The sequence below is a fragment of the Oreochromis niloticus genome, linkage group LG3, assembly GCF_001858045.2.
Source record: "Oreochromis niloticus isolate F11D_XX linkage group LG3, O_niloticus_UMD_NMBU, whole genome shotgun sequence".
In the NCBI taxonomy this organism is placed as follows: Eukaryota; Metazoa; Chordata; class Actinopteri; order Cichliformes; family Cichlidae; genus Oreochromis; species Oreochromis niloticus.
The window spans coordinates 43317411-43345336 of record NC_031967.2 but is presented as its reverse complement, the minus strand read 5'-3'; the positions used below and the strand labels follow the sequence as shown (position 1 = coordinate 43345336).

General features: G+C 40.8%; 2 protein-coding genes across 3 annotated transcripts; one reads left to right on the top strand and one right to left on the bottom strand.

The window, feature by feature from the left end:
• Positions 1 to 1640: 1640 nt before the first annotated feature.
• LOC112843272 (butyrophilin subfamily 1 member A1) lies at positions 1641 to 18333 on the bottom strand. The gene is made up of 5 exons (XM_025901629.1): positions 18141 to 18333; positions 16917 to 17252; positions 15732 to 16073; positions 15602 to 15640; positions 1641 to 1783 (listed from the first exon to the last, which is right to left on the bottom strand). The coding sequence occupies exons 1-5, from the start codon at positions 18202 to 18204 to the stop codon at positions 1647 to 1649; spliced, it is 918 nt and encodes a 305-aa protein (XP_025757414.1). The 5' UTR covers positions 18205 to 18333; the 3' UTR covers positions 1641 to 1646.
• A 3196-nt stretch (positions 18334 to 21529) lies between these two features.
• On the top strand, positions 21530 to 26505 carry LOC109203519 (uncharacterized). Of its 2 annotated transcripts, none has more exons than XM_019362913.2 (5): positions 21530 to 21643; positions 23963 to 24109; positions 24339 to 24599; positions 25356 to 25502; positions 25827 to 26505. In XM_019362913.2, exons 1-5 carry the CDS (start codon positions 21577 to 21579, stop codon positions 25868 to 25870), a joined length of 666 nt encoding a protein of 221 aa, XP_019218458.2. In that variant the 5' UTR covers positions 21530 to 21576; the 3' UTR covers positions 25871 to 26505. The 2 variants fall into 2 exon arrangements, with proteins under 2 accessions (XP_019218458.2, XP_019218457.2); XM_019362912.2 differs by having other exon boundaries at positions 23963 to 24214.
• The last annotated feature ends 1421 nt before the right edge of the window (positions 26506 to 27926 follow it).

Genomic DNA, 27926 nt, shown 5'->3' with positions numbered 1-27926 from the left:
TTGCAGAACATAGACATAAAATCCCAGAGCCTTTTATTCAACGGTATAATTTGAAGCGGTAATGATATATATCACGATATATTCTTTTCTTCTGTATAACGTATTTTACACACTATAAGGCGCACTTAAAATCCTTTAATTTTCTCAAAAATCCACAATGTGCCATATGTATGAATTCTGGTTGTGCTTACTGACCTTGAACCGAGTTTATGTGGTACACAGTGTGCAGAAATCTGTCAAAAATGTTTTAGTACAACTTTGGTAAGCTACGAAGGCGCACCGCTTGATGAATTGTTGGAGCATTACGGCTAACGTAGTCAGGAGCCTCGCGGATTAATCTGGGCCCTAAACTCCGTCCGCTTCAGGTCCCAAAGTCAAACAAACACTGTGGCATCACTGAGAGCTAAAAACTGTCTAAATTCTTTCATCTGTAATAAAATGATCAGTGTTGCTGCTTTACCAGGTGTAAATATGAAGTTTAACATCCAGGCATCCATGTAAACAGAATTTATTATATTCATAGGAGTTAGAAGTTAGCAGGAAGTTAGCTCGCTAGCTTACACCTAAACATGATATGCCATGTTCTGACTGAGAGATTTCTAAAAAAATTAAAAACGTTAGCTCTGCTATCACTTCCAACATAAATGAAGACAGAAAACTAAACAGTAGTGACATTTGTAGGGTTACTAAAGTTGGACTAGCTGGTATATAATGATGTCCTACGTGATCGCTAGCAAAACAGCTATGTTAGCATAATATTAGCACAGTAAAGCTGAAGGATGAACGCAAACTTTTTTCCACTTGATAAAAATTAACGTGAGGGTTTCTGGTGGTTAGGGACAAATGCAATTGCATGGCAGGATGCTGTAAACAAACCAAACTTCAGTTAGGAGAACAACTGAGATAATCCATCCACAATATGAGGTTAGTCATTAATATACTGCAACAACATGGGAATAGAGCAGCTGCGAGAGAATTCAACACTAATGAATCAATGGTAGGGAAGTGGAGGAAGCGCAGTTTTTGGCTTTGCCCATATTCCAAAAGTGCTTTGTCTCGTTGCTATTACTGTCGCCCGGCATAATTTGCAGATTATGTTGTTTGCAGCCGCTGCAGCGCTTTCGACCAAAACAGGCGCAGCTTGATGACACCATCAACATGCGCTATTGCAGTAGAGCGGTATAGTCAAAATCTCTACCGTTGGCCAAATTTATATTGTTCCTACAGTATACTGTTTATACCGCCCACCCCTAGCACCAGGTTTAAAACTAGTAATACCAAGGAACAGTTTACAAACATGTCCTTTCAAACTTCAACTTTGATGGTTTGAATCTGATGTCAACACTTCATCATTTTCTTAGAAATTTGTGAAATAACGTGATAACAGAAGGTTTATACAGAGAGACAACAAAGAGAATTATGTAGCAGTTATCACAAGCACAACATCTTCTTATGTACCAAATATTATCAGTTCAAAGTTCAACATATGTTGCACTCTTTATGGCAGAGGAAAAATACATATCAGCACACATGTATAAAGCAAACAACAAGGCTCTAACTAACAGTTTCCTTATAGTTTTTTACTTCAGAAAAAGAAAAAATTCATGTCCATGACCACAAACCAACACAGTTTATTTGAGATTAATTTATGTTCTGCTATGAAACCAAGCTGTTGGACAAGTTGTAGGGTTTGGCTCTTCTTGCTCTTCTCTCAATGGAATGTCTTGTTGCTGTTCCACTTGCTCATTGTTTGGATGATCATTTTGCTCTCCAGTTTGTCTTCCTGTGCAACATAAAACAAGTTATTTGCCTCTCAAAATTATCATTATCATTATCATTTTATGTTCTTTGTGCAGACTGCTCAACATGTGGTGTATCTTACAATCTCACATCTTAGATTATGTAAACCAGAAATATCTGATATTGAAAGCAAATAAGACTAAAAAGAGAGATTATTAGTATGTTTAAGAATTCAACATGCATGGATGGTGTTTTTTTCCTTTGAGAGGAGAGGGTCAATAAAATTCACATTGAACAGCTTTTACCTATTTCCGGTCACCAAGCACTACACCTTTCAGTTTTATGATATGTCATATATTTATATTCTTTTTGCAGGCTTATATTTGAACTTTCATCTTTCGACCTAAATGAATGATCAAGATCATGTAAATAGAAGACTCTTGTAGGTCTGACATCAGAAACCTTTTGTCAAGCAGGTGTATTCATGTCAGTTTGATTTATGTTTATTGCCACCCAACTTGTAAGTGATTTTATTAAATTACCTCATTGAACTTTTTACTTGATTGTTTACAGATTGCATTGAGGGATGTTAGAATAAAAAATAGTAGTGGGTCAAGATTTTAGAAATGTTATATGACAGGAACTGTGGCCAACATTTCTATTTCTATTGCTGTTCATCAACCTACTAAAATGAATCTGAAGTGAAAAAGTACTATAAGCATATCTATTAGTATTATTATTATCATTATCATAACTACATAAACTGATACAGCATAACTGAGAAGAAAGTACTTTTCCTTTTACATATCTACATTCAACTTTACACCACTTTGCAAAAAAAAAAAAAAAAAAAAAATCAAAGGTGCAGAAGAAGAAACGTGAGCCAACATCAGTGCAAAGGCCACCGAAAACTGCTTTGACCAGTCACGTTACCAGTATGTTTATGATACATAATTAAAAGCATTTACTGCATGGGCGTTGCAGCCTTTTGCCTCTGAGCCAGAGAGAGGAGCTCCATGGCGCTATGTAAAATGTATTGCGTAGAAACCACCAAATAACTGCAAAGAGCCTCTATACTACTCGTGCCAACTTTCAGGCCCAAAGCTCTTACAGGAACAAACCCAAAATAAACAGGACAAGAGGGTCAGTATCAGCCAGAATACAGTTTTGTTTTGTTTTTAAGAGAAAACACAACGGGTTTGCAATAGACCTAAAACATCACAATAAAAATGTTACTAAAGACCAACAATGTACTGTTATTGGTGCAACCTGCCAGCAATGTAACTGTCATCTGAGGGCTAGCTCTCCCCTGGTGACCCCAGGTTCCTTTAAAAAACAAAACAAACAAAAAAAACCCCACAACAACAACATACAAGTCCACCCAAATAAGAATCTGAATTAAGAAGCCCTTTGCTTCAAAATTAAAAGAATTTCTAAAATTAGAAATATCCTGTCTCAGAGTGACGCTGAAAAACTAGTTCATGCATTTATTACTTCCAGGCTGGACTACTGTAATTCTTTATTATCAGGATGTCCTAAAAACTCGCTGAAAAGCCTTCAGTTAATCCAAAATGCTGCAGCAAGAGACCTGACAGGGACTAGAAAGAGAGAGCATATTTCTCCTGTTTTGGCTTCCCTTCATTGGCTTCCTGTTAAATCCAGAATTGAATTCAAAATCCTGCTCCTCACATACAAGGTCTTAAATAATCAGGCCCCATCTTATCTTAATGACCTTGTAGTGCCATATCACCCTATTAGAGCACTTCGCTCTCGCTCTGCAGGCCTACTTGTTGTCCCTAGAGTATTTAAAGTAGAATGAGAGGGAGAGCCTTCAGTTTTCAGGCCCCTCTTCTGTGGAACCAGCTTCCAGTTTGGATTCGGGAGACAGACACCATCTCTACTTTCAAGATTAGGCTTAAAACTTTCCTTTTTGCTAAAGCATATAGTTAGGGCTGGACCAGGTGACCCTGAATTCTCCTTAGTTATGCTGCAATAGGTGTAGGCTGCCAGGGATTCCCATGATGCATTGAGTTTTTTTTCCTTTCCAGTCACCTTTCTCACTCACTATGTGTTAATAGACCTCTCTGCATCAAATCATATCTGTTATTAACCTCTGTCTCTCTTCCACAGCATGTCTTTATCCTGTTTTCCTTCTCTCACCTCTTACTCTGCACTTAATCACACTTGTTATTAATCTCCACCCCTCCCTGAGCCTGGTGCTGCCGGAGGTTTCTTCCTGTTAAAAGGGAGTTTTTCCTTCCCACTGTCGCCAAAGTGCTTCCTCATAGGGGGGTCATATGATTGTTGGGTTTTCTCTGTATCTATTATTGTACGATCTACTGTAGAATATAAAGCGCCTTGAGGCGACTGTTGTGATTGGGCACTATATAAATAAAATTGAATTGAATTGAATAAATACGAGCCCACCGGAACGGAAGTGTTTTGTTCAGGCAATAATTAGTAGCACTACAATCACTCAATCTTGATCACAGCAAATCCATCATCATGAGCACCTATGCAAGGCCCAATCTCTCTAAGGTAAGAGCCCAGCTCAGGGATTGCGCATTTCCTAACTAATATTGCACCAGTCCAGTAGACATAAAAGCAGGCACGTGCAGAGGGGGGGCTCGAGGGGCTTGAGCACCCGCCCCTTTCCTGATGGGTGCCCAGAGTGCCCTTTAGTTGAGGCAACTTTAAAAAAAAAAAATTATTTATTTATTTTTTTAATGTGTGTGTGCGTGCGGAGTCCTGTCTGTGCCCCTCAACAATAATATTTAACTATTAATCACAGTTTTGCTAAATAAAAGGATCTGGCTTGCATTAGTCACATGATCACCATTAACCAATGATCGCTCTTGACGGCAGAACGCGCTGGTTACGAGCCGGGAACGAGCTCAGAAAGAGCACGCGCATTTTTTGCGGTCCGGAGCTGTAGGAGAAACACAAATTAACTCAGAGACACAGACTGATGCGACAAAACCAGTAAGTATGTGTACAGCGCACACTGTAGTCTACAGCACACAGGAGTATCAGCTTATCACGTACACGTTGGTAAGCTGTCTTGTGGCAGGGTCTTGTGACAAACCTGTCCTTTTATTAACTGCACAAGTAGTGCTGGTCATTGCTGCTGGCTAACTGGGTAAGGCTGTCATGGGTCTGTAGCTCTGTCCACAGTTTTAGGGAACATATTTAGTTTTAAAGTAACTTACAGGGCTTTTCCTGCCTTTCTGGGGGGATTATATTTCACTTAAAACGGTCTAATATGCATGTCCACATAATTATGCATTATTATAATTATAATATTTTAAAAAACATAAGCTGTCTTTTGAAGAACATACATTAAGACACAGATTATATTAGATTTATATTTTAAATGCTGATTTTACAGCAGTAAAATTATTGTATCTCTACAGTTTAAAAATGTAATAAGCTTTCTTCCTGCACAGAGTGGATAGTGAAACAAATGGAATCATCATAAATACATTATTTCATATTTATTACTTTTTCCCCCTCATTGCTTTATTATTGTAGCTCTAGTAATAAATAATAAGGGAAGGATTCTGGATCAGCACCATGATGGAAACTTGTGCCCACAGTATGTACAGTATTCTGAAGAAGGTCTAAAATGTCACTGTGCGTGCATGTGTGTGTTTTATTTATATGGATTTTTTTTAAATTAGTACTCATGATATAACATTGTCCAGACATGGCTGGTAAGGACATGAGGGGGAAACAGTAGGAGCTGTGTGAGGCTACTAAAGGCAGTGGATCCCTCAGCAGCTGGATTACAAAGAGCACAGGTAACATTAACACATGTACCAGTTGTTGGAGAGGTATTCCAGTATAAAAATAATAATAAGCACAACTGAAATGTTTTGCTTCTATAACATTTTTCTGTCATCATTTTATTATAGATTAAGTGTAAGAGTTGTTACGTGTGGATAATTAAATTATAGTTTATTGCAAAAGCAAGTTGTGCCTTGTTCTCAGATAGACAGCAAGTGGAGAGTGATAGATGAGATGAGGGGATGGAAGGAGGAAGAGAGGCAAAGAGTGATTCACAGGCAGGGTCTAGTTTATTTCTCACAGTTTTTTGTTGCCTTGTGATTCCAAGCGCATTTTGTTATGTTCTTTGCATTTTGTTATTATCTCATGACACTTGTTTAATCAGCTCCCATCTCTCCTATGGACTTTTTAATGTCTACAGTCTCAGGTCAACACAGCCCTGCCCTCCAGCACTATCAGCAGCAGGAGCAGCAGCAACCCCTCAACAGCAACATTGTACCCATCAGGTAAAACATTGGCTACGTTTGCTTTGCCTTGTCGCCACCTCACAACAGTGATATAGTATGATGCGATCCCATATTAGATTCTTGATGAATGTGTGTTGTTGTTATTCAGCCTGGTTCAGTATGCCCCTTTTTAACTTTGAGCACCCGCCCCTTTAAACGTCTCTGCATGGCCGTGCATAAAAGCAAACCCAAAGTAAAGATATCAGTTTTAAAACGTGACCCTACTCTAAAACCAACTCGGGAGGAAAACACAGCAAAAAAGAGAAGAAGGAAAAGACAATGAATTTTTTTTTCACCCGCCTTTCCCGTTTGGATCTTTGGCCATCAGAATTATTGTCTAAAGGCAAAGAAAGATTCCCAACATATTTACTTAAGCAAATGGACCATCCCGACCTTGCCGTATTGGTCCATTTGATTGACCTTTGTTTTTATTGTTTATTTTCAGTTGCTACACACGGTACTGACATGACTGGGGGAAGGGAAAGGGAGAAAGAAAGACAGGTAGGGAAAGAGCTGAGGAGAGCCCCAGATGAGGGGTCACCCAGCAGCCGCGGAGCAGAAGCCAGAGGGGCTTGTAGTGACGTGCCCGTGAGCTCCGCCGACAGCCAGCTGTGCCAGAGTGGACCGAGCCCCAGGCCCAGAGGTTGAGGGCACCCCACCCCCGAAGGGGCCCGACCGAGCCACAGGCACCAGACCCCAAAAGCAGCTAACGGGAGTGAGCCGGTGCGTACCTGAGTGCCCATCCCCGGACACCAAGAACCACCAATTTACCGATGTCTGAGGGCATCTGCCACTGGCAGGGGAAGTGGTGGGGGGAGATAGTCCTCCATACCTTAGAGGGCCTGACATGTCCCTAGAGAGGTGGCGTCTGATACCCGACCTGACATATAGACAGAGACAAACAGGCACACACAGATACCAACATCCATCCCCACACCTCCCATGCACACATATGCAAATCCTAGACACTGTACACACAATCACACTCCCCAAATGTACTCTATACCCCCAGTCTAGGTACCTTTGCCCCTAGAGGGGGAAACAGCACTCAGACCCAGGAGGTGTTACCCTTTTCCCTGGGGTGGAGACAAGCAGACCGCTCCCAACTCCGCAGTAGCAGGGAGGCCCCACATTCCAACCCCAACTGGATAGCCAACTACTCCTCCCAGCCCTGATGGGCAAAAGAGAACGGGGGTGTGTGAAGACTCCAAACCTCCATCCACCCGCTCACATGTAGTGTTGATGCATGTGTGTTCTAAGGTGCATTTAAAACCCAGGAGGGCATGGAGCTACCTGCCAGAGAGCATCAGTAGGTATACAATAAACATGAAATACATTTCAACAAACTTAAACTCACTAAGAGAAAGACAGCCTGTACCTTGAGACTCTGCTGTATGGACATAACCACAGTGTGTGTGAATGGCCACTAAATCATCTCAGGCTCTTTGTTTTTCCAAATCACAATTGTTCACAGCCACTCATCAGGGCGAGGAGAGAAGAGCAGCACCAGTCACTACCTCTTTTATACCCTCACTATGATCCCCTGGAACCTAAAGTCGTCCCTAATACAAAAACCTGAAAAATTTGAAATTCTAACCGTTTTGATAATAACGTGCAAAAACTCATAATTGGAGCGCATTTTTCTTCTCTCTCATAAAAAAACCCCTACATTTTCCACCTTTTTTGTGATTTTCTTGGTTTTTTTTCCTTTTAATTTTCACAGTTAATGTGTAGTTTTCCCTTCATATGAAATAAACTTTACAAAACAAATAAAAACATCAACTTCAAAATTAGGAACTAAACTGGGAACACAAACCTAGAAACTGGGAAGTTCACATGAGGAAACAAACACACAGCATAATGAGGGTATGACATGACAACAAGCTGGGGAAGACTGAGAATTAAAATACACAAGCAGGAACACAAGGATATGGGGAACAGGTGGAAACACAGCTGGGACTAATCACACAAAAGATGATGAGGGAAAAGAAACTAGACACACTGCAGACAGGACAGGGCTATCAGCATAAAACAGGAAGCACAACACCCATCAGGACGCAGACTAGATTCTAAGACGTGGAACACGGGGAAGGGCACAGAAACAGAACAGGAAACCAGAAACTCGAAATTGTCAATATAACACAAAAAATAATTCAAGGAACCTAAGTCAACCCAAAAAACACTAATACTGTCACGTCCGGTATGGCAGACGTGTGGAGTTTGTAGAAAGGACCCAAAATGTGGCAGCTCTGATGCAGGTGAGTATTTATTGAACAAAAGTGGATACAAACAGAAATGGCGAGGGTGTGTTAGGTGTAGGCTGTGTGCAGACAGGAAAAGGACCCACAGTGCAGACTCCGGAGACAAACGTGAACTTAAACAGCTTTAATGCTGAACTCAAAAAAGGGTAACGAAACTTCCAAAGTACAAACATTAACACAGGCCGGAAAACAAAACACACAGCATGAGTGAGGGTAGATAAGAGTAGATCGCGACAATGACAAACTGAAACACAGGGCTTAAATACATAGAGGGAGCAATCAGGGAATGGGCAACAGGAGGGAAACACAGCTGGGGCAAATCAGGACTAACGAGACAAGGAAAGCAAAACCAGATACACTAACATGAAACACGGACTTTCAAAGTAAAACAGGAAACATAACACAGAGACGCAAACTTAACAAGGGGATACAGCCGACAGGGGAGACAGAGCAACTATAGAACACAGAGACATAAACCATAAGACAGAACTCTAAGAAACCCAAAGACTAGAAATGATAAATAATATAATAAACTCAAAAGCCCTGGGTCAACGACCCAGGCATCCTAACAGTACCCCCCCTAAAGGGCTGGCTCCCAGACAGCCCAAACCAAAACACCAAAACAAAAAACAACCCAACCAGGGCGGGCGGTGGGGGTCCAGGACGGAGGGCTCGAAACAAACCAAACACAACCCAGAGACCAAAAACAGAAAACACTGGAGCCCAGAAAACAACCAAAGAAAACCACACAGGCGGCCAGGAAAAACAATCCACACAAAGTTCAGGGGGCCGGCCCGGAGGACGACGGCCCAAGAGTCCAAACCCGGGCAGTTCAGGGGGCCGGCCCGGAGGACGACGGCACAAGAGTCCAGAAAAAAGTTCAGGAGGCCGGCAGGGCGGGAGGCACCGGCGGCGACGGAGCAGGTCAGGAGGCCGTCCACGACGGCGAGGACATCCAGTCATTGGCCTGGAAAGCGGCCGGACAGGACGTGCAGGACGAACAGGCCGGACAGGACGAGCAGGACGAACAGGCCGGACAGGACGAGCAGGACGAACAGGCCGGACAGGACGAGCAGGACGAACAGGCCGGACAGGACGAGCAGGACGAACAGGCCGGACAGGACGAGCAGGACGAACAGGCCGGACAGGACGAACAGGCGAAGCCAGAGCTGGACCAAGCGAAGCTGTAGCCGAAGCCGGACCAGGCGAGGACGAAGCCGTAGCTGAAGCTGAAGCCGGACCAGGCAAGGACGAAGCCGTAGCTGAAGCTGAAGCCGGACCAGGTGAGGACGAAGCTGCAGGCGACGGCGTGGGAGCCGCAGGTGTTGGCGCTGCAGGCGACGGCGTGGGAGCCGCAGGTGTTGGCGCTGCAGGCGACGGCGTGGGAGCCGCAGGTGGTGGCGATGAAGGCTGGACGGGCCCCTCGGACGCTCCAGCGGAGGCAGAAGGCTGGACGGGCCCTCGGACCCTCCAGCGGAGGCAGAAGGCTGGACGGGCCCCTCAGATCCTCCAGCGGAGACGAACAAAGGCTGGTGTGGTTCTCCAGAACCCCCAGCGGGAACAGAAGGCTGGACGGGCCCCTCGGACCCTCCAGCGGAGACGAACAAAGGCTGGTGTGGTTCTCCAGAACCCCCAGCGGGAACAGAAGGCTGGACGGGCCCCTCGGACCCTCCAGCGGAGACGAACAAAGGCTGGTGCGGTTCTCCAGAACCCCCAGCGGGAACAGAAGGCTGGACGGGCCCCTCCGACCCTCCAGTGGAGGCAAACAAAGGCTGGTGCGGTTCTCCAGAACCCCCAGCGGGAACAGAAGGCTGAGGTGAGAGGCGAGCTAATGTTTGAGCTATGGATAGAAGTTGAAGTTCTATTGACTGTTGTAACGATGGTAGCAATGGTGGGTTAGGTGGTGGATTAGCAGGTAGCTGAGCTAATTCTCCTGAGCCTCCAGAACACGAGAAAAACGGCTGGACGGGCTCACCAGAGCCTCCAGCAAGGTCAGGAATGGGTGCACGAGCCTGCTGGGCACTAGCCGCTCCCATCCGAGGAGTAGGAATGGGTGCAGAGGTAGGCTGTGTCCTGGCAAGCCTCACGCTGGAAACCGGAACAGGCGACGGCTGGGCAGCTGCTGTCCCCACCCAAGGAACAGGTACGGGTGCAGGGACTAGCAGAGCCTCAGCTGGCCTGGAAACTGGAGCAGGGATCAACTGGGCCCTGGCCCCCCTCACCCGAGGAACTGATACAGGTGCAGGGGATGGCTGGACCGCAGCTGCCTTGGGAGCAGGAGCACAGGAAGGCAGGGGAGCAGGCCCAGCAGAGACAGAGTGGCGACGGTGTGAGCGCCGCCTCCTCCGGGAAGTGGGAGGTGGCAAACTGGGCTGCAAATCCTCCAACGGACCGGGCTGCAATGAGGAATCTGAGAGTTTATGAAGCTCAGAACGCTGCAGACCCAAAAACAGAGCGAAGGACTGCAGCGGAGTGAGTCTAGCGTCCGGCGTCACATAATCCTTCTTTCTTCGCTGCTTAACCCTCTTGTTGGACTGGAAATCCGGGGGTGGAGGCGGAGGTGTAGCGACCGGAGAGAATGAGCACGTGCTCAATCTGATCCTCCGAGGCATAGGTGCCGGCTCGGCCGTAGCCATGGCGGTTTGGAGGCTGCGGGGCCCTCCGAAAGCCAAACGAGACCCATAGAAGGGTGACTGGAGCTCCTGGGCATGCTTAGCCTCCTGCCTCACGCTCTCCTTGAGGAAGGCAGAAACTGCGGGTTGCCGATACCATACGGAGTCTGCTGGGTCCATGTTCTGGTCGCGATCTTCTGTTAGGTGTAGGCTGTGTGCAGACAGGAAAAGGACCCACAGTGCAGACTCCGGAGACAAACGTGAACTTAAACAGCTTTAATGCTGAACTCAAAAAAGGGTAACGAAACTTCCAAAGTACAAACATTAACACAGGCCGGAAAACAAAACACACAGCATGAGTGAGGGTAGATAAGAGTAGATCGCGACAATGACAAACTGAAACACAGGGCTTAAATACATAGAGGGAGCAATCAGGGAATGGGCAACAGGAGGGAAACACAGCTGGGGCAAATCAGGACTAACGAGACAAGGAAAGCAAAACCAGATACACTAACATGAAACACGGACTTTCAAAGTAAAACAGGAAACATAACACAGAGACGCAAACTTAACAAGGGGATACAGCCGACAGGGGAGACAGAGCAACTATAGAACACAGAGACATAAACCATAAGACAGAACTCTAAGAAACCCAAAGACTAGAAATGATAAATAATATAATAAACTCAAAAGCCCTGGGTCAACGACCCAGGCATCCTAACAGGGTGAGCATGAACTAAGAAAACCTAAACTGGAAAAACTAACAGAATTAACCAGAAACCAAGATGCAGGGAGGTACGAGGAAATACACGGAAAGACGGACGGAGAAACGCAGGGAGACCGAGGGAAACCAGCAACGAGGACCGGTGAACACACTATAAATACACACCAGTAATCAGGGGATGGGAAACAGGAGGGAGACACACCTGGGAGACATAACAGCTGATGAGGCAGGGGAAACGTAAACAGAACACACTGACATAAGACATGGACCTTCAAAGTAAAACAGGAAACACATACACGTAATGACACAGACTCAGAGACGCGGACTAAACACAGAGACCTACAACACTAAGGGGATACACAAGCAGGGAAGACACTAAACAGAGGGAACACAACTAAACCCTAGGAAACCCAAAACAACAGTCATAATACAAAACTATCAAAAGTAAAAGTACATAACCAAATATACTGGGTTCCCAGACCCAGGACTGTGACAATTTCAGCTTCGCTTTTATTTAGTACCAGTTCCTTTCTCAACTGGAACTCACATTCTCATTCCTCCTCCAACTGAAGGCATGCCAGATGCACTCTCAGTGTCACACCCATTTTAACCATTGGAATAGGTTCAGCAAATACACAAATTGAGGCACGTTTAAGTAGAGCAGAGCAAGCTGGCTGTTTGTTTTGACAAACCTAATTAAGGTACCACTACACACACCAGCTAACCCAGTAACAGAGTAGTAACTAACAGCTAAACAACTTAATGTTGAACTTAACCAACTTACTTATAGTGGCATATGTATATTTAAAAAAAACAACATGAATAAATAAAAAAAGAAAACCCAGTTCCCAAAAATACTAAACTTTACCTAACAGTTGGGAGCATTTTGGTCACATGAGAATTAGAAATTCTGAATTGAACAGCTCTGAATTGCCTCAACAGGCAAAATCAGCAGAATATCATCAAAAGCCAAAATAATACTAATTCCATATCCCCTTTGTCAGACCTCGGACAAGCTCCCACTTGTTATGCTCCCCAAAAAAGTCCAGGGGATGTGGGAAAATAAAAAAAGTGTCCAGGTTTAAAAAAGGCTTTTATTAATACTTTTCTTTATAATTAAACTAAGAAAGACAAGCTGTCATGAAAGAAGGGAATCACAACTTGACCCAGAAGCTTGTAACCCTACTTTTTAAAAGCATGTAAACAGGCAAGATCACCGAAAAACAAAACAAAACAAACAAACAAACAAACAAAAAAACATCCTCTTCAACAGTGCAAGCAGCCATGCCACAACCTGAACCATCACTTTCATTTCTATATGAGCATCTGATCTCCTTCCTCCTTTCTCTTTGTTCCTTTACCTGATAGATTTGTCCCTAAGATAATGAAAGCTCTTTGTTCCCTTTCGACATTAGTGAAACCGTCTATCAGGAACCTAGGGGTAACTTTTGATTCCGCTCTCACATTGGATGTTCATGATGTTCATTGAACTTCTACAGCCCTATGTCCTTAGCAGGTCCCTGAGGTCATACAAGGCTGAGGACTAAGGGAGACAGAGCTTTTGCCACTATCAGCCCCAGACTATGGAACTCCCACTGAGCTTAAGATCTTTGGATTCAGTAGTCTCATTTAAAAAAAAAAACACCAGTAACACATCTTTTTAGAATTGCATTTGGATAACTTTTTTTCTGTTTTTGTTTTATGCATTGTTATCTCTGTATGAAGCACCTTGTGATCTTTTCTCTAGAAAGGTGCTATATAAATACAATTTTAGGACATCAATGTAGTACATTTTTTTAATGAAAATTAAAAGAGAAGAAAACTGTGACTTACGGTTTTGCCAACGTTTCCAGATGTACCATGCAATGGCAGCAGTGATGACAGCAATGATGACAGGAAAGATGACAGCAATGATGACAGTAGTGACATCAGCACCATTAGTGTTTTTAGTGCTAATATTATTAACTGAAAAAAACCCCCCAGAATAAATATGTTAGGTTTCTTTGTTTTTTTAACCATTTTTTAACCATAGACTTCCAAAAAAACACTCAACCATCAATTTTACACACCTGCTTCTCCTGCCTGTGTGAACTGTTACTTAAATTTGTAAGTCTTAGTTTAAGCAGCAGGATCAAAGACATTCCTTTGTCTCTGACCACCTCTCCAACCAGTTTGTTGGTGGGGGAGGCTGAAGTGTTTTATTATAGGGACATCCTATCTGAAGGTCCTGTTTTCTTGTGTAGTAAGCTTCCTGCTTTTATGACCCTTTTGTGGGCAGACACACAAACGCACACACATAGTGCCTTGTCTTTTGTGATCATAGGGGGATTTTACAATGGGAGGTGCTTGTGTGTACTGTAACTGTTTTCAATAAAAGGGAGGCGGGTCATCTGTGGTTGGATTCAGAGCGCTTTCCTTAGACACTGACAGGGGCTTCCCTTGCTAGCAAGTAAAATCGATCGATCGCTGATTGTCTTGTTTCCTTCATTAACGAGAATAAGTTTCTAAACCAGTGGGGCCTGTGGAAGCGCAGACCCAACATGAACAGAGTAACAATAACATAAACACAAACAACTGTGTCATTTGTTTTATTTACATTGTATCTGAACTAGAGATGGACCGATCTGATATCACGTAGCGGTCCGATACTGACCTAAATTACTGGATCGGATATCGGAGAGAAATAAAAAATGTAATCGATCCATTAAGTATCAAAAAAGCATCTCACAAAACTTGCGACACGGCGTAACTCGGCTCATAACCGTAGCACGTTGGAGCAGTATGCGTCACGTGATAGAGCAGCTGTGTGTATTTGTAGCCTCGCTACCAAACCAGCATTTCATCTCCGAGGAAGTTATCCCAGAGAGAAGTAAAGCAAGTGTGTAAGTTCATCTCTGAATGTTTGTAAAGCATTCCCACGTTAAGCTTAACAACCGATATATGGAGCGACTGCCTCTCTCTCTCTCTCCCTCTCCTGCTGCTACTTCAATCACGAAACTTATTAATGATCAGCTGATCGGCTTTGTTTTTGGTCCACTTTGCACCAGAAAGAGGAAACCAGCGGCTGAACAAGAGCAGAACATTTACGCTTCATAAGCTGTTGTTAGAATTTTTATTTAATATTACTTTCTAGACCAGGATCTTTTTCTACGTAGCTGACGGCTGGTAACTGTGCAGGGGCGGATCTAGCAAAGTTTAGCCAGGGGGGCCGATAGGGCATGAACAGGGAAAAGGGGGGCACAAAGACATACTTTTCTTTCTTATTCTCATTTAAAATGTCTAGCTTTTAATAAATAATTATCTGAATTGTACACCCAATGTTTTAATCTGATGTAAAATGTATAGAAGTCCATTACTATATATAGTAACTGTTAAGTCTAATATACCCTAGTAAGCTATACTACTTTTTCCTTTGGGAAGGTACCATCTGTGCAGTCTGCAATTCTGTAGAAGAAAGATGTTAAATCTATTTAATTGCTCTTGAAAAATAATTTATTTCTGTGCATTTTTTTCACACTGCATCAAATTAAAGTTGATTACGTCAATTAAGCATCATGAGGTGGAGGGTGGGGGGTGGTTCCCTTTTTTTTTTTTTTTTTGTTGGGAGTTTGCAACCCTATTAGTTAGGTTGCTTGCTCTTTAAAATATCAGAATAGGAAGGATGGAGTAGGTTTAAGTTTATTAGATTAGATTTTGCATACAGGTATAACAGAATAGCTAGTGTTGTTGTTTATTTAAACTTGAGTATGAACTTATACAAAATGCAGCAAGATATTAAAAAAACAGTTTTATTGATTAAAAAACATAATATATCGGATTCATATCGGTATCGACAGATATCCAAATTTATGGTATCGGTATCGGACATAAAAAAAGTGGTATCGTGCCATCTCTAATCTGAACAGACATCACAGGGAACAAAGAAGCTAACTGTGCTGGTGATATCTCATTAAACAACAAATATTTACTTACTTGATCCATTAAACTGTTTTGTATCATGTTTTTCTGCATCTGTTGAAAAGTATTTTAATTTTGTTAAAATGCAGAGAAATTTTTATTTTTTTTAAATATTTTGAATATGCATTACATCAGCTGTGCTTACCAACTTCTAGTGTAATTTTCCCCTTTCTGACTTGACTATGCAGTTTGGGAACATAGCAGATGTACAGCCCTTCATCGTCTTTGCTCACATTTCTCAGCAATAAGGAAATGTTGCCTTTCCCGATTTCGTCACAGAAGAGATATGTTCTGTTTATAAAGTGAGTGTTCTGCTGATTTGGATCATGTTTCATACTTCGATAAACATGCACATAAGTTTTATTGCGTTTCCACTCCACTGTGAGAGTCGACACATTAAATGGGGGCTCCAGGTGACACGGCAGAATGACGTCCTCACCCACATTTGCTTTCACTGGTTCATCTGAGCCAATCACATCAGACTCTCCTGCAGAAACAAACATTCAATCAAATGATGGATGAAGTGTAATAAAATGTACAGATATAAAATGTACAAGCCAAAACAATATAATAAATAAACCTACAGCATATTTGATGGAGGGAACAGAAATTTATGTGCTTTCACTCAAAGCACAGACTGAAAAATAACATTTAAAAATCAGACTCATTAAGATTTAATTTAACAATGGCTGTGAATAATTAAATGAGCAGCAGCTAATTCTAGATAAAGAAAATTACACTAAAGAATAGCACATAAAAAACAGCAGCTCAATAATATGTCTAAAGCAAGTAGGTCAATAAATACAGGGTGTTTAAAACATTTAGACTGATTCAGATTGGATAGTAGGCAAATCACTGAGACTTTCAAGGTGACAGATAACTTGAAACCTGCCTTTTGAACTTAATTTTCACCAAAAAAATGTGCATTTCTGTTCTCATTACATTTTTGGTGGCACAAAAATATCAACTTTATGTCGTAAAGCAGTCTTTAGATGTAATTTAGATAGCTTGCTACAAAGATACTGCCAGGAGATTTTACATGCTCTTCTTCTCATGGCAGCTACATGTCTGCCAAATCTCATTTGCTCTCTGTTTATTACAGAATTATAGTGATGATAGCAACCTTCAGGCACTGGCCACAACTGCACTGACTCTGCTAGAAGGTAGAAGAGGTGACATGTATGGGACTGATAACCACAAATTATGACCTTTCAATAGGCTGATCACATCAAAATGAACTGAAAGAAAATACTCAGACAGTTTATATCAGTTTCCTCCATAGTCAAAGTTCAAAGTTTGGATTATTTCAGTATTTGCACCACATACTAACCAACAGTGAGGTTAACATAGCAACTTTTCTCCAGATTTTCAGTAATCAAGGAGCATTTGTATCTCCCGGTGTCAGTGAGTTTTAGTGAGGACAGCATCAGTGACAGATTTCCTTTGGTTAACGCCTCCAGGGAGAGAGCAGTCCGTGGTTCAAAATGCTCTCTCTGTGCTCCAGGATTATACTTTCCATTTTGACAAAGGATTACAACGTCATTCCCACGAGTCCACTTTACTGTCTCAGATGCTGCGTTCAGTGGGGGCGTAAGGTAGCACTGCAGGAGGACATGTTCACTGTATACTGCTTGTACTGGCTCAGAAGAGCAAATAATCTGAGGTTCTGTTGAAAAATAAAAAAAGCAAATGTTACATTAGGATTGGACACATTTTTGGCCAACAATCTACATCAAACTTAAGAACAAGATGGGTGAGGAGTCAAATTTACTGTGTGCAGGCAGGAATGGTGGACCCAAAAGTGCAGACTCACGGCCAGCAAAAGTGCAGTCAAAACTGTTTTATTGCTGACACAGCAAAAATACTAAAGTGAAAATACAAAATACCTAAACAGGCTGGCAGACAAACAGAACACACAGCACAGAATGAGGAAGACCATGACACAGAGCTAACGAGACAAGGGAAGCAAAACCAGACAACACGGGACACAGACTATCAACATAAAACCGAAAACATAACACCGAGATACGGACTTCACAAAGGGATACACTTACACTATACATTGTTAATAAAATCATTAACATGTTTCAGAAACTGGCAAATTTTTTAGATGTTTGCTTCTGTGGTAATTGCTATGACTGCTTCCTCTCTCTCTCTCTCTCTCTCTCTCTCTCGCTCGCTCTTGCTATATGTATGTGTGATTAAATTTAATGTTTATGTATGAACTCTGAATCAGAAAAAAATGCATGCTGAGTGTTATGAATAAACACTAAGAAGCAAGGAAATGTTAATCGCGTTGTTTAAATTGGGAAGGCTGTAGCTCAAAAGGTAGGGCCGGTCATGTACTGATTAGAAGGTTAGAGCTTCGATTCCTTCCTGCACCTGTATGCCAAATATTCCTGGGCAAGAATTTAACACAAAGTCGCTAGACAGAAAGAACTTAAGCACGGAGAAAGTTTGTGTTTGGGTTTGGATGAGGCATGTATTTCTAAAATGTACGTGTATGAAGTGCTTTGGTGGGGTTTTATAAAAAGATGAAAATATGTTTACTCACGTGTAGTTTCCGTGACAAACTGGTGACTGCAGACTGACAGCAAAACAAAAACCGTTAGATCCATTCAAAAGAACAAGAATAACATGTCTTCTTATCAAAAACCAAAAGACTAAACTGTGGCTCGTGACTTGTGAACAGAAAGAGAAAGAAAACAAAAGAAAAAGGAGATGCTGAGATGAACCTTTCCTTTCAAGTGCCCGCCTACTTGGCACAGTTTAACTTCACTGTAGAAAATATTATCTAATGAGAGGGAAGTATCACGGCTGGACTTCTAATCTGGCATTTGCGAAGTGCGCTAACACACTCGTGGCTCAATATATATATATTTTCCTTATCCGCAAATTATATAGGTTACGGACCAACTGGCACAAAGGTGTGCCAAAAAAGTGATGCAAAAACTTTCATTGATATAAAAAAAATAGTTTTTCAAGTGAAGGCAGCAGAATTTGTAATAAATATAACATCACTCTGCCCTTAACTCATCATACCCACAGTACCTTCATGCTATTTTTTTTTATGTCCCACGTATTCCTCTGAATGTCCTAGTTTCTGAAGTTGTCGCATATTGCATTTGAGAGCATATCAATAAAGCTGAATATCTGAGTCTTGAGTCATGTGTTTAGGTCCATTTCCTGCCAGCAGCACCTTGCTAAAATGCCAGGGCTAACTTTCAATTTTCAATTTATCAATATATTATTTATTTTAATATATTTCTGTCCAGAACAGAACTACTCTAAATCATCTGATCTTTTTTGAACTGTTTTCTGTATGAAAAACACTCACTTAAAAGCTATGTATACAATGATGATTACACATTGACAGAAGGCATTTTTGAATTCGGTCCAGGTGATTATTCACAACAAAGTAATTTAAACATTTTAATTTATTGTTTTCATTTCAGTTCTTAATTAATTCATTTCATTCTTAATCATTTTGATTCCGAGCCTAAGAATTGTGAGCTGCACTGTCCTCAACCCTTGCCCCTCCTGGATTCATGCTTTGTCCTGTATTGTTTAAGTCTTGTTTTCTGACATGAATTACCCCCTCCTCATTTCCCTGTACACAAAGTGGAAAGTTTCCACCATTAAAGTCAGTAATATATACATTAGAATCGTACTACGTGTATTCCTTGCAAGTTCACCTTTCCACCTGTCTCCCTCTCATTAACACACATAACATGTATTCTGTCTTGCTTCTACTGACTTTCATTCCTTTTCTCTCCAGAGCATACCCCCACCTGTCCAGGCTCTCTTGCACCTATTCTCTACTCTCACTATTTGATTCAGTTTTATTCAACTTAATTTACCTAGTGTCAAATCCCAATAACAGTTGTTCAAAGCACTTTATATAGTAAGGTAAAGACCCTACAATAATACAGAAAAAGTTTGTGGCAGTGGGGGTAAAAAACATCTCCTTCTAGGAGTAAGAAACCTCCTGGAGAACGAGACTGCAGGAGGGCAGCCAACTGCTATAACTGGTTGGGATAAGGGAACGGAGAAAAGAAGGAAGATTACAGATTACAGATTATTTCTCCATAAACCATGGAGACGTCTGCCTGACCTTACCTCTCAGCCTGTCCATCACCACCACAACAATGATGATCCCGGATGTAACCCCACCCTCACCTTGAACACATTTGCCACTCCTACCTAACCTTAACACTGTCTCACTGTCCTCGTGCATGGCTTACAGCATCCTCAAATACACCTAAAAAAAGGCCATGTTGGATTTATTTAATTCAATAGTGGACACTGGTTGCAAACAAATGTTTTGCTTTGGCAGAAACTTAAACAACTGAGTTAAATTTACACAAGTTATTCATATTCAATAAACTTGTGCATTTTGTGTTCATAAAACCCGATTGAAACATAAGTAAGTTGAGCTCTTGGAACATTTTGATCCTTCAAAATTTTGTCATTTTATTTCAACACTATTCAATAACTGTTACCCCAATACTGCTTGGTCACTTAAATACTACATGTTGTCTTTATATTATATAATGTTCAACAAAGTCTAGAGCAGGGGTCGGCAACCCTAGGCACGTGTGCCACAGTGCCTAGGGTTAACGCATAGGGTTAACTGATAGCACGACCATAGCTGGACTGGCCATCGGGCATTTGCTCGGTGGCCCGATGAGTTTATTGTCCTTGTGCTGACTTTTTACAGTCAGTTACAATAACTTGTACTGCGTACTGGCTAGTATGACGGAGTTTCTATACAGCTGGGTGGGTGCTATGATGTTACTGATAGTGAACTTTATTTTATTCATAAGGTTAGTTAGTAGAGTTTCCAACCGTCACGTAAAAATGGAATCGTCCCGCATTCAGAGAAAATATTACGTGTTTCGTATTGAGCTGAGAAGGAACACAGTTTGTCCCGTACTTTACTCAACTATGATATGAACAATTTAATCTACCCGCTCTGCATATTATGTACTTTCTACACTATATAGTTACACTTAACTAGCACGAGGCACTTGTGTTCAATACACGTAAGATGCTTATATAAAACCAAGAGATGTTCAGTGTACTTCCTTGTCATTCCTGACTTCCTCATGCAGTATCAAAGTTCCTCTCTTGCCACCCTATCACATGCTTTCTCTTGAGTTTTTTGTTTATAATTTTGTAATTTTTTGAAAAATAATAATTAGGAGATGGATCCAAAACTATTGTAAGTTTGTTCCCTTTTTTATATTGCTTTGATCAGTATTTGTCAGCATCAATTGTGTTTTACTAGCACAATGTGTGTGGTCTTACAGTTCCTTAGGTGGCGATATGTGATCACATGTTAAGTTCTTGCTAAACACAATGCCAAATACATTCAGTAACATTCACATCTATTCTCAGTAGAAGTTTGGTTTCTTTAATATATACATTTTAATTTATAAATATGGACAATGATACACTATGCAAAGTCTGTATGGGAGCACGACCTTTCTGGAATATTCATTGATTGTTGTATTTATGCCTTCATTTCCCATAAACTCCCCAGTTCTTACATGCAAGGGAAGAGTCTGGGTTTGCTCTGGGTTTGTGGGTGGCATTTTAACATTAGTCTGTAACTGTTTCATATCCTGTTTCTCAGAGGACAGATTTTTTTTCTCTTCTTTTTTGTTCAAGACTGGATTGTCTGATCAAGCCATTGCTTACGTCTTTAAGCACGAAAATTGATTTGGATGCATTCACTAAGAACTGATTAGGTCAACAAACTATAACACATTCTTGATGTTACATTTAGTAAACACATAAATGATGAATTAATTTAGGCACCTTTAAAAGGTTTCAAAGGAACCATTTAGAACTCAATCTAGCTTAAAATATAAATTCAAATTTTGAAATTAAATGTTTTTTTCTTGTTTGTTGTGTTTGCTTTGTTTAAAGTTACTGAGTAGAGGCTTACATAGTTTCCTGTGTTAGGACAGGATGTGGTAGACTACATGTTGAACTGTAGATGCAAATGGCACATGTACAGGATGGAGGTCACATCACTTGTCTTCATGCTCTGTGAGTAATTTAATGCTTTAAAAAATATTTTCCCTCTTTTGTCTCAGATTTCAGGTTTCTTTTAATAATAATTTTGTTTGTAGCTTTCAGTGATTAACTTGGCCTTGGTCCTACAATCTTTTAATTAAATAAATAAACAAAAAAAAATAAAATTTGGTCAAAACTAGGTTTAGGTTGCAGTGAATATTGACATTCAATTTCCAGGAGTCACTTCTGAGTCCCTTTTGTGTGAAAATGTGATGGTGAAGGACAGAATACAAGATGAGGTCAGGGTGGAGTCTCTGTGAACTATGATGTTTGCAGTGGACATTGTCGTGTGTAGTGAGAGTAAGGAAGAGGTGTAAAGGGAACTTGGAGATGTGGATGCATGCTCTGGAGAGACGAGGAATGAAAGTCAGTAAAAACAAAATAGAAAACATGTGAATGGGAGGGGGAAAGGTGTACCAGTGAATCTGCAAGTAGAGGTAGTTTCGATTAGTTTAAATATCTGTGGTCAACTATCCAAAGAAACAGACATCCACAGTTGAGGTGAAGAAGAGAGTACAGGCAGGTTGGAGATGAGTGTCAGAGGTGATTTGTGACAGAAGGATAGAAGCAAAAGTGAAAAGGAAGGTTCACAAGATGGAAGTGAGATCTGCTGTGGTTTGTGTTTGGGGGGTTGGTAGCGCTGACAAAAAGACAGGAGGCAGTGCTGAAGATATTTGATGGTGAAGATTGGGAGTGACAGGAATGGTCACAGTTAGAAACAAAAACATCAGGCAGAGGGTTTTTCTCCACAATAGAGCAACATCTCAACAAAATTTGCAAACACATTATTTAGGAACCTACAAGTACAGTCTGATTCCCTGAGTGCTCTGATTCTCTCTTACAATCTTTCTTGATCTCATGATGGTTTTCATTGAGATCAAGGAAAAGTGAAAAATGTTGTTGCGGTTATGTTCTGTACATACTCATAACAACTGCTCAGCCTTTCCTATATTGGAGTATATTGTAGGCCAAGGTCCTAAAAGGTGCATTTGGGGAGGAGAAGAAAAACTCCAGTTTAGTAAATGCAGATGGCTGTAATAGATTAATTAGTTTAACTAGTATATCTGGTCTAACAACACAGCAACTAGACATTTATTTCTAATATGCCCTCTACCTAGTTCTCTTTTTTAGTCAGTCATTGATTTCACACCACTTAAGAGATAGTGGTTGTTTGACTGGGAACAAGTCGAAGTTTATGACAAATTGACTTCTCAATTGAGCTGTGATCTCATTAGAACCCTTATGGATAATTTTACCTTCAAAGTTTCTGCCACCAGAAGAAGTAAACGAAAGCAAACGCCTGGAGCTGTAGATGTTACATCTCTCTCCTGGCCTGGGAACACTTTTGTGTTTCCCCAGATAAGCTGTGAGAAAAGAACGTCTGGGCTTCTTTGCTTAGGCTGCTGACCCCATGATAAGTGCAAAAAAAAAAAAAAGACTGATGAATGGATGAATTTTTCTAGTTTTAAGTCTTGTTTAATAAAAAATCTACTCATCCATTTTCTACTGTTTATGCAGATTTGGGCTGCGTGGGAAGCAATCTGAGCAGAGAAAGCCACACCTTTCTCACTAATTCCACCTCTTTTACTTCATCCAGGGGGATAGAGAGTTATTTCCAACCCAGCTGAAATATAAAAATCTCTCCAGCATGTCTTGTATGTGTCTGGACGTTTCTTGCTATGCCTCTCTCGCTATGGTTGTACAGTAGTGAGAGAAGCATAGCAAGAAAGTATCCCCCACAGGATACTCCAAGGGACAAAATTGAATGTGCAACTGGTTATGCAAACACACGTGCACCCTCGAATATCCTGGAGAGGATAAAGAGCTGTCCAGTGTTCTGCAGACAGGGCAAAAGTCACATTGCTCCTGCTGAATCCCAGGCTTGACTAAAGGACAGACTCTCCTCTTCCACACCCTGGCATTAGCTGATGAGTTAGATGTCCCTACAGTTGAGCAAACCCTCGGTCTTTCTTCTTAAATAAGTAAACCATTACCCCAGTCTGCCAGTACAGAGCCACCACCCCAGATCTCCATGTAATGTTACAGAGATGTGTCAGACAGGACAGCCCTATAACATTCAAAGCCTTTAGGAACTCAGGATGAATTTCATCCACCCCAATGACCAAGCCACTAAAGAGTTGTTTGACAGCCTTAGTGACCTTAGCCCCAGTGGTCCTCCCATCCCTAATATAACTTTTGTTTCTTTTCTGGTGAGAAGGAACGCTTTGTTAAATTTTTATGTAATCATTAAAATATATATTTTTTAATTCCTGTATCTCTCCCTCTCTGCAGCCACACTCAGCATCACCCCCAACAGACTGCAGTTCTTCCAGTATGACAGAATTGAACTCAAGTGTGTGGCAAATTCTACTGGCTGGACAGTGAAGAGAAACACTGGCTCAAAGATTGAGGAATGCACGTTTGGCTGGGGAACACCGAGTGAGTCGTCCTGCATCATTGAGGATGCCTACCCTAAAGATACTGGAGTGTACTGGTGTGAATCTAAAAAGGAGTCCAGCAAAAACATAACAATCACAGTGATTGGTAAAGTCATGGCTGTATGTTTTATAATTGATAGGTTGATAGGTCTGATATATTTTATTAACCTCAACTAGACATGAAAAAAGTAATCAATATTTGCACTGCTGTTTATTGTTTTATTTTCCAGCTCATGGTGTGATCTTGGACAGCCCCATAGATCCAGTGATGGAGGGCAACCAAGTGACAATTCGCTGCTCCTACAAGGGAGAAGATGAGGACATTTCAAAGTCAGATTTTTTAGCTGCATTCTACAAAGATGGTGTTTTCATAGGGACAGGTGATGCAGGGACGATGACCTTTTCAGCTCTGTCAAAATCTGACGAAGGCTTCTATAAGTGTAAACACCCATCAAAAGGAGAGTCGAGGCAGAGCTTCCTCGCAGTAAGAGGTGACATGATGCGTTTGTTCTTTTGTAGAGTAGTTCTGTTTATGCTTTATCTTTTTCACTCAAGTAGTCCCCAGTTTGTTCTACCTTGATAGCTTTTGAGAACGAGCTGTTATGAAGCAAAAGTTCCCACATAGCAAAATTGCTATGGCCCGGACCTGACCCACACAATGTGCTTACACATGGCCCACATACCGCAAAGAATGATGGCCCTTTGGTGGCCCAGATCTGGTTTGCCGGACGTGTTGTAAATACATGGAAACTGTTCCAGATTAGGAACCGGCACTGGCACGATGTTGGTAGGACAGGCATTAAAACTAGGAAGCTAAGAAAAACGTATCTATTTCTTTGTCAAATGTATTTATTTTGATGAAACTCTTAAAGTGGATTTATAGCCTGACACACAAATGAAAAAGGGAAAAAAAAAATCCAACCAATTGTATAGAAGACACATGAAATTTAGGAGTCACCTGTAGGAATGACTTTAATATTTATACATTTTTCTACATTTGTATTTTTGGGAGCCAATTTCAAGTTCACACAATGGAGCTCCTCAGTTTCTGTCTCTGTATAACAATAAAAGTATTTTTTCATACATGGGCAAGAAAAACTGTGAAAGCCAAAAGTTATACTAAACCTAAATGAATAAATTATTTTTTTAAATATCATAAATTGAATTTTATTTTCTAAATTATCATCTGGATCACCAGTACTTGTGTAAAACCAAATGATTTAATGTCCATTTTTTTTCTCACACAGTGGAATTCAAGAAAGTCAATCCTACCACCCTGCCTCCTCCTCCTCCTATCATACCCTGGGCCAGAGTGATTTCTAGTGTCCTTCTCTTCATCCTCTACAACTGTGTTCTTGTACTGTGTATCTACATCTACTGGAAGTGGGCTCGAGGTAAGAACACCCAGACACCTGAAACCTAAAACAATATAGTATCTTCTTCTTCTTTTTCCTCTGGCTGTTCCCTTTTGTTCCCTGTTTTCTTTTTTGTTTTTTATTGTACAGCCTATGTAACATAGAAAAAGAAGTGAGACCCTTCTTGATTTGATTGATTTTTAAGTTATTTTCTAAATGCACAGATATTGTTTGCTTATTTCTGTATGCTTTGTCTTTATTGTGTTTGGAATCAGATCCCAATTTAAATTTCAGAAGAGAAAATAGTTTTTAATGTCACTCGTGGCTCCTCTTAAAGAGATCTTTCCTCGACTTTTCCTGCAGGCAGAACGAAAAGTAACGCTTCTGTTCGTGAGTTGCAGCCATGATGAACCCTGCTGGAAATACCAAAGAAAAGATGAACTGCAACATTTTTCATACAGAACCTGGTCATGTGCTAGCTTTTATATTCACACCAGGAGCATTGCAATGAAGTATCTCAACATTTATCCTTCTTAAAAAGTTGATTCTGTTCATCTGGACGTAGCGTTTTCAGTGGCAAAACATTTCGTCATCCGAGTGACTTCTTCACTCTCAGCTGACTGCAGGTTTCCCCAATCTTATAAACAGTACATTTGACAATAACTGAAACTAGCACCACTGAATACAGGGAAAATACAGGGAAGAGAAGGAAGGAGACAGACAACATGAGGAAGACACAGAATGAGGGTGAGAGAGTCAGAGATAAAGAGCCACGACTGGGGAAATAGAAATGCAAATAAACATTGACACAAGACTGACTAGGGAATGCAGGAAGAGATACAAGAAAAAGACTAAGATAGGCTGCATAAAGAAGGAACTGACTAAACTAAAACAAGGAACTAAGAACTAGAAACTAGAAACAAAAATTGAGACTGAAGAAGTCACTTGGATGGGTGGCAAAACGTCCAGAAGAACAGAATCAACATTTTGGGATTTGCTTACCTGGATGAATAAATGCATCAAGACAACATTTATTGTTTTTTTAAAAATTCCTCAGCTTAAAATAAAATAAGTATAACTTATCACATAGTGAATAATGTGCTTGCATGACTGTGATGTTTACTCTGTTTAGCCTGCATACTCTGAAATATTTACTTGACTGTTGAATTCGCCAATAAGCTACTGTCACTGCACAATAGTGTCACTTAATAAAACTGAAAGATATTTTATTCCACTGTTTGCACTTCCTGTCATAGGGAGTGAAACTAGGAAGTAGTTTGTGCTAAGTGGAGTCATATGTTTAAATCTTGGTCACAGACAATGACATGAATACCTTGACGGTCATTGTTAGTGCCCAAGGTTAAAGTTGACCTTAAAAAAAAAGGTCAAGAAACCATGTAGACTAATAACATATCACGTGAAAGGGTTTACATTTTATTTTATCAGATACAATGCCCATTGAACACAACACATTCCGTTAATAAATCTTAAAATTTCACATTTTTGCAGACAAAGATTTCAGCCATTTCTGCTCTGGTCATGTGAAAAAAGACAATAAAATACACCATGCAATATGCAATACTTCAAGGTCAAAGAAAACTGAAATTAAAAAAATAAATTAAACTATCCTGCTATAAAGTGTGTAACTGTAAACATTTGTGTATTTACGGTTCAATGTAGATTAAAATAAGTTGATCTGAACATCTTTATGTTGCTAGTCCATTGGAAGCAGGTACTGCAGATTCATTATGTTGTTGATATACTGTGCAACCTAGATTTGAAAGAAGCAAGTAGATTAACTCTTTTCCCTCAATAAGGTACAATCGCACTTTATTAAATTACAATTGTACTTTAGTAAACAAACTGAATCCTGGGTGCAGCTATTAAATATGTTTTTCTACATGTTCTAAATACACAGTAAGCAGTTTTCCACACAGCCTTTAGACAGAAATGGATTAAACTGGGTCTAGAAGTAACAAATACCCACACCTGTTAAGCTAATTACTACATTCTAACATCCAGTTATCAGTTTTAGTTTTGAATTGTGGTTTTTAAAAGGCTTGCCATGGTAAATGCAATGAAACAGGAAAATAATTTAAATGTAGATATACAATAGTGACATTTATGAAATAATAAAAGTCTTAGATTTTAATTGATTGTTCTTTGTATGGGGAATGGGCATTGCATGTTTACCTGATCATGAAATGTTGCTTTTTATAACAAAATACACATAATTGATAAATCAATTGATTGCTATAATGGTGAGCTACAGTTTGATGGACATTTTCTGTCTCTGCCTGGAAGGAAGAGTAGAAAGTAACGTGAAAGTAAACTGAAATATACACATGCATTCACAGACATGCATACAGCAGAAAACTGTCAGAAAGATAACCAATACAGCATACATAACAGGATTTTATATTAGTCATCAAAAAACCCAACATATAGAAAGCAAGGATCATA

Bases quoted from the DNA above. Each gene is read 5' to 3' on its own strand.
- LOC112843272 (XM_025901629.1), bottom strand. From the start codon at position 18,204: ATGGATCTAACGGTTTTTGTTTTGCTGTCAGTCTGCAGTCACCAGTTT. The intron at 16,074-16,916 runs GTTAGTATGTGG...TTGTTTCTGCAG, and splicing joins CTATGTTAACCTCACTGTTG to GAGAGTCTGATGTGATTGGC. The intron at 1,784-15,601 runs GTAAGTAAATAT...TATGTTGCACAG, and splicing joins AAAACAGTTTAATGGATCAA to GAAGACAAACTGGAGAGCAA.
- LOC109203519 (XM_019362912.2), top strand. From the start codon at position 21,577: ATGTTGAACTGTAGATGCAAATGGCACATGTACAGGATGGAGGTCACA. The intron at 24,215-24,338 runs GTAAAGTCATGG...TTTATTTTCCAG, and splicing joins CATAACAATCACAGTGATTG to CTCATGGTGTGATCTTGGAC. The intron at 25,503-25,826 runs GTAAGAACACCC...CTTTTCCTGCAG, and splicing joins CTACTGGAAGTGGGCTCGAG to GCAGAACGAAAAGTAACGCT.